Here is a 7,481-nt window from a genome sequence, read left to right on the forward strand (position 1 = left end):
GTCAGAACGCTGCTTGTGCTGTTATTGTTATATTTCACACTAATGACATCAGTGCACACTCCTACTGATTGTAACACAAAAATTTAAAAAGAAGGGCAACCATTATCATAAATGAACACATTCCAGACACATACCCTATCTGTTTTAAGGGCATCCACAAAATGCTTGTACTGTATAACTCCTCTGTGCTTCTCGTCAAAAATGTCGAAGACTGCGTTGAGTTCTGTTCTGTTTGTTGGGAATTCTGTTAAGAGAAAAATTGGAAAAACATCTCTTTGGTTTTAGTTTTAGTCTCTTATTTATATGATCTTTTGGTTTTGAAGAATGACAAATACGTAAATAAAATAAACTAAATCATTAAAAAAAAATTAATTGAGCTTTATATAGCGCAATATCCACTAAAAGTGCTCAAAGCGCTTTACAAGGGGTCCCTGGTCAACAGCAACATTTAACATGTAGGACGGGACATGCCGCCTGTTAGGCGATATTACAATTTTTCGGACAAAGACAACGCTGTTAACGGCCAGGTACTCATTTTACACCTGAGTACGGTGAGAGAAAGTGTGTAAAGAGCGTTTTCCAAGGACTCAACTATGCGCCGAGCGTGAGGCTCGAACCAAGGACCTTCTGATCCGAAAGCGAGTATTATACCACTAGACCACATAGCCGCACATTCTATAGTCACGTCTTTCCAATCCAATTTGTTTAGTTGTTTTTAAGGATTTTACGGCGCTTGCGATACATTTAGGTTATTTCAGCGCCAGTAAAAAGGAAGAAAATGGGATATAGTAAAAAGTTCTAGAATTACAATTAAATCACCCAAGAAAAAGTAAGACATAGGGGAACTGGGAACAAACAGGGATCAGATGTAGATTCCAAGAGCACACTTTCAAAGTACTTAGTTTGAGATCACCTAAAAGTCTCCTCCAGACACCAGCAAAGGACCCGACTAAGAGGAATGCACTCAAATGTTTACAATAATACATTCAAACAAAAAGCATAACAATACATAACAGAGAGATGGTTTACAAGGAAAAGAAATATCATCTCCCAAGACTAACACAACACATTTGAGTGATTCCCTCTCAGCGAAGGACCCCAGCAAGGGCCAGGACAAAACCAAGCAACCCCACTCCAAGACAAAGACAGAAAACAAGTTGTAAAACAAATGTAAAGGGGATAGAAAGAAAACTACAACACGCAAGAAGCCTGGTGTGAGGAATGGAAAAGGAATAAACCAACAGCAGGGGAACTAATTGAAGATCCCTGTAAAAGTCTCCCAGGTCGACAGGATCAACCAAGAAAATACTGGGTAGCTGCAATTAGACTACGGTCAAAACATACAAGAACAGCTGCCAACATGCACAAATGGGGGCTCCAAGAATCACCAACATGCCCAAAGTGCAACCAAGCACCACAAGATGCAAACCACCTCGTACTAGATTGCCCAGAGACAAAACTGGAAGGGGAATTTGAAACCATCAACAAATGTGATGATGACTTCTGAACCTGGATTGATACCTTGAACATAGAAATGTAGCCGAACGATACTACTACTAAGGGGACAGAGGACACAGGAAGTAAGAGAATTTAACTGCTCACTGGACTGCAGCATTCCGGACACAAACTCTTCCCTGTCCAGGAATCCATCACTGTTTTTATCCTGACGCCTGAAGAAGTCTGTGATACGGAACTTCTTGGCCTGGATCCAGTTGAGATATCGCTGGCGCCAAAGGTCAAAGTCAAAGTTCTTGAAGCTCTCCAGCTGAAAGAGAAGAGGAAACAACATTTGCTGCATTCAAACAGGATAACGTTAAAGATTGGACAGGATTGACGTGGAACAATCTAATGAGGAAGGCCAAAGACCGTGATGAAGTCTGCATTCCGAGAGTCCCCCCCCCCTAAGACCAACCGGGCATGGGATAGAGGGAGAGTGAGTGAGAGTGAAACTAAATCTAATTTTTAAAAAAATAAATAAAAAAGTCTGGTTAGATCTGGTGGAAACTACATTGCGATAGACTAATGTCCTATCCAAAGGATGGCAAGCAATTGCTATTGTCTGTTTCATGCTATAGAAACTGGGATAAACCTCCGGCTCCATGGACCTTATTGGTCTGAAAGACTACTACTACCCAATCACTGCTGGGTTGGACAAGGGGGAGGAATGGAGGGGTCAGAAAAAAACAAACATCTCGTCTTCACCAGGGATTAACTCAGTCCCGTTGCGTGTGAAGCGAGTGCTCTACCAACTGAGCTATTGGGACCCCCAAAACTTTTCCATTAAAAAAATAATAATCGGGTTGAGATCTCTCCCCATGTTTAAAATGTCAGCACATATGAAAGAGGGATGACGAGGCAGGCACGTAATTTGGGACCACTATACAGGGGTATTGCAGAATTTATTTCGAAAACTTTAAAGACGCCTTGCCTTGAGCCTCTTTTACCGGGGGTAAAATGCTTTATAAATATCAACTATTATTATATTTTTTGTTGATAAAATCATCATTATTGTTATTATTATTTTATTATTACCATTATTATTTTAATTATTACTATTATTATTATTATTATTATTGTTATTATTATTATTACTATTATTATTATTATTATTATTATGATTATGATTATTGTTATTATTATTATTATTATTATTATTATTATTATTATTATTATTATTATTATTATTATTATCATTATATTATTACCATTATTATTATATCAATCTTAAACATTTTTTTTGTAAAGCGCCTAGAGCTTATATTGCATGAAGATAAGTGTGCAGTATTAATATTATTATTAATATTGTTACTTAATATTATTATTATTATAATCATCATCATTATTAATATCATCATCATATTATTATTACTATTTTTATCATAATTATATTCTTAAAATCATCAACCTTAGTTTTACTATCATGGATGATCTCGAATCCATACGCTCAATCCACATAATGTACAAAGCCGTACATATGTACGTACCTCCAGTAACGTATCCAAAGCATCCTGCAGCTGCTTCTTGCGATCCACAGACATTCTCCACACAGTCCTCCATTTATTCTGTAGGGCTATCACTCTGGGATTGTACCCATCAAACTCGTTCAATTTCACATTGCTGAGAGAGATTAAAAAAAAAAAAAAAAAGAAAAGATAGAAATAAAAAATACATAAAATAAAATTCCCGTTGTTCATCCCAAAGGGGAAATTTGTCTTCAGGGTCTGTTCCAAGGGAAGACTGGAATAACCCAGTTACGATTACAATCCAACCAGCACTTTTATCATTCAGACTGCTTTTGGAAATCATACAACTTAAAGAAAAATGTTTTATTATAGCTATAAAAACGTGACACTGTGTTGTAGAGTTCATTTTGCTGATCAATATTATGCATAGAATGTATTTGTTGCTTTTCTGTTTGAGTAAGAAAAAACTATTTTTGTGTTGAGTGGGTGTGAAATTTTGGGGGAAAATTCTGAAAATTGGCTGGTAAGGAAAGGGGTAGACTTCGTCACATTTCTATAGATAGTTCGAAGATGACGTCACTCAAGCCTTTGTTAATGTATTTTGCCATCTGCGTTTGTGAGTAATTCTCACTAAACTTTATTAACCAGACTATAAAAGTTCATGGTTACACATGGTTTTGTGTGTTGGTCCGTTATACTTCCGGATGGCAATGTTGTGAGCTTCTTAGCCAAGCGCATACTATCTATAGCACGGATAATCTATACGATCCCTAATTTAGGGGATATTTAGACAATGAACATTGAATTATGTCACAATCATAATTCTTAAAAAAAACATATTTTTGTGGAGGGCGGGTGTGAAATTTTTGAAAAAATTCTGAAAATGTCTGGTAAGGAAAGGGCTCACTCTATCCTTTTCTTTGTAAATGTATGGAGCCTTTCTGGCATCAATAGGATTCAACAGTAGTAGTAGTAGTAGTAGTAGTAGTAGTAGTAGTAGTAGTTATTATCATCATTATTTAATTAATTAAAAATTCGTAATAAAAAAAATAAATTAGTAATTGGCCATGAAATTTGTCTAAAATTCATAAAATTACGAAAAATTCGTAAGATTCGGCAGGTATGCACTGAGGTGTGAAAAAAAAAACAGACACTTGGCACCCCTGCCTTATACTTATACAGAATAATCAATTTGTGTCTATAATAAATGGGGGATCCTCAGGAGGAACTCACCTTCCAAAGCCTTTGCTCTGCTGGGCCATTTTGGACTCTGATGTGACCAGCTTGGACAATCTCTCTGCATCGTTATTCTTGCTGGTCACTTCTTCGTGGAATTCCTGCGGAGGAAAAAACAATAGGAGAATTAAGATGGAAATTCAAATATAGATGGGAGTGAAATTGATGTCAATCAGCTCTTTGTTGTTAGACAGCCATTTTAACGATTAGTTCTCACTAAATTTATCACTCATGAGAGACTATAAACGTTCAAGATTACACAATGTTTTGTGTGTTGGCACATTATTATAGCTGGCTGGCGGATGTTGTGAGTATTTTACATAAATGCATAGCATTAAGGCAACAACAGATATTCCAAAACATACAAGATTTCCCCCGAATCCCAATATGTCCACATTTCCACTCCTATCACACTCATATGAGTTGACAATTAAACAAGGTTCCTCTATGAAACGAGCTATCGTTCCCGAATTCACATCAAACAATACATAGAGTCTGAGTCTTCCCCCCGTCTTTATAGTGTGAAATGGACAAAAGCAATTGTTTGCTATCCTTTAAACAGGATGCTAGTCTATCGCAAAGTACTTTCTGCCAGATCCAACAGACCCAGCTACCCAATCACTGCAGGGTGGACAGAAAGGAGAGTCAGAAAAAAACTTCATACAGGATCGATCTCTATCCCTTTGCGTGTGAAGCAAGCGCTCTATCAACTGAGCTAAAAGGACCCCCAATGGAGATAAAAACAATAACTAAAAATTCCATATCATTTTTCAAACTTACTAGATGTTCTTTGAAGAGAGCTTCCACGACCTTGAGATCTTCCGGGATGGGGTCACGTTCCTTGGTGGCCAGAAGGGCCTGTGCGTCTGTCAGCCACGCCAGGAGTTCCTCTAGAAGAGCGGCGTTGCCTTGGATGTTTCGAAGGGCCTCTTGGAGTCTTTCGTCTCTCGACTTGGCTCGTTGGAGTACTGACTGACTCACTCACTCAATCCTCTCCGGGCCTGCTGGAATTTGAAGCGATGCAAGGGATCTCCACCTGGTCCTGTCAGCAGCTATTCTTGGGAGCATCTCGAGGGACAGACCTCTCCTCTACATTACATATTCAAGTCTCCTTGAAGCAGCCTTGCTTCCTCTTTCCTTGGGGTGTCCTCAGATTCTTTCTTATCAGTGTTTTATCAGATCTGGGACAGACATGCCCCAACCATTGCCATCTTCTCCTTTTAATGAGACTCTCCAGAGACTCCGCTTCAGCTCTTGCTCTCAGGTCCTCATTTGAGATTGTGTTTGGCCAACATATCTTGAAGATTCGTCGCAAACATTTGTTTTGGAATGCTTCAAGTTTCTGGATGATACTCTCTGTGATATTCCAACACTCTGATCCATAGGGCAAAACGCTCAGGACATTACTTTACTTCCAAAAAAAATCTCGACTTCCTTCTGAATCAATCTCTATCCCTTTGCATGTGAAGCAAGCGCTCTATCAACTGAGCTAACAGGACCCCCAATAGAGATAAAAACAACTAAAAAAAAATTCCATATCATTTTTCAAACTTACTAGATGTTCTTCGAAGAGAGCTTCCACGACCTTGAGATCTTCCGGGATGGGGTCACGCTCCTTGGTGGCCAGAAGGGCCTGTGCGTCTGTCAGCCACGCCAGGAGTTCCTCTAGAAGAGCGGCGTTGCCTTGGATGTTTCGAAGGGCCTCTTGGAGTCTCTCGTCTCTCGACTTGGTTCGTTGGAGTACTGACTGACTCACTCACTCAATCCTCTCCGGGCCTGCTGGAATTTGAAGCGATGCAAGGGATCTCCACCTGGTCCTGTCAGCAGCTATTCTTGGGAGCATCTCGATGGACAGACCTCTCTTCTACAGTACATATCCTAGTCTCCTTGGAGCGGCCTTGCTTCCTCTTTCGTTGGGGTGTCCGTCTCAGAGTCTTTCTTATCAGTGTTTTATCAGATCTGGGACAGACATGCCCCAACCATTGCCATCTTCTCCTTTTAATGAGACTCTCCAGAGACTCCGCTTCAGCTCTTGCTCTCAGGTCCTCATTTGAGATTGTGTTTGGCCAACATATCTTGAAGATTCGTCGCAAACATTTGTTTTGGAATGCTTCAAGTTTCTGGATGATACTCTCTGTGATATTCCAACACTCTGATCCATAGGTCAAAACGCTCAGGACATTACTTTACTTCCAAAAAAAATCTCGACTTCCTTCTGAATCAATCTCTATCCCTTTGCATGTGAAGCAAGCGCTCTATCAACTGAGCTAACAGGACCCCCAATAGAGATAAAAACAACTAAAAAAAAATTCCATATCATTTTTCAAACTTACTAGATGTTCTTTGAAGAGAGCTTCCACGACCTTGAGATCTTCCGGGATGGGGTCACGCTCCTTGGTGGCCAGGAGGGCCTGTGCGTCTGTCAGCCACGCCAGGAGTTCCTCTAGAAGAGCGGCGTTGCCTTGGATGTTTCGAAGGGCCTCTTGGAGTCTCTCGCCTCTCGACTTGGCTCGTTGGAGTAGCTATAGGATTAAATACAAACAAAAATATTGGATTCAGATGAGTGTTGAATTGGAAAAACTTCTTCACAACTAATGTTTTATGTTTTATGTTTTTTAGGGTTTTATGGCGCAACACATTAAGGTCATATCAGCGCCAGTAAAAAGGAAGAAAATGGGGTAGTAAAAAGTTCTAGAATTACAATTAAAGCACAAAAGAAAAGGTAAGACAAAGGGGAATTGGTTGAAATAGGGAGCAGATGTAGATTCCAAGAGCACACCGTCAAAGTCAAAGTACCTAGTTTGAGATCACCTAAAAGTCTCATCCAGACACAAGCATAGGTCCCTACTAAGAGGAATACACTCAAATGTTTACAAATCATATAATAAACTAAACATAAAACAATGCATAACAGAGAGATGATTTACAAGGAAAAAAATATCATCTCCCAAAACTATAACTATACATTCGACTGTTTCCCTTCCAGTTCCAGCCAAGGAACTCCGGCAAGGGTCAGGACAAAACTAAGTAATTTCATTCCAAGACAATGACAGGAAACAATTCGAAAACAGGTATGGGGGGATAGAAGACACAGTAAGTACCTCCCTGCCCACTATGGGGTCAGGATCCCCACCCAGCTTCACAGCTAAAAGAAATGAATCTGGCAACACAGGTAGCCAGATGGCGCGATTCCGAACAACAAATGACCAATAATTATGCTCCTAAACATTTTATTATTAACATTCATTTGAGTCAACAAGTGATAGAATTACCTTGAATCTT

General features: G+C 39.4%; 1 protein-coding gene across 1 annotated transcript in view; it reads right to left on the reverse strand.

Moving 5' to 3' along the window:
• LOC144958638 (uncharacterized) overlaps positions 1-7,481 on the reverse strand; it is a 257,198-nt gene that overhangs the window by 21,571 nt on the left and 228,146 nt on the right. The window contains exons 50-54 of the mRNA XM_078890740.1: positions 6,533-6,721; positions 4,197-4,300; positions 2,985-3,117; positions 1,603-1,765; positions 135-244 (exon numbers count right to left, since the gene is read on the reverse strand). Coding sequence (XP_078746866.1) covers positions 135-244; positions 1,603-1,765; positions 2,985-3,117; positions 4,197-4,300; positions 6,533-6,721 — 699 coding nt within the window. The remainder of the gene's footprint in view (positions 1-134; positions 245-1,602; positions 1,766-2,984; positions 3,118-4,196; positions 4,301-6,532; positions 6,722-7,481) is intronic.

Source organism: Berghia stephanieae, chromosome 13, assembly GCF_034508935.2.
Source record: "Berghia stephanieae isolate SIO BIC M18660-M18661 chromosome 13, UCSD_Bste_1.3, whole genome shotgun sequence".
Taxonomy (NCBI): domain Eukaryota; kingdom Metazoa; phylum Mollusca; class Gastropoda; order Nudibranchia; family Aeolidiidae; genus Berghia; species Berghia stephanieae.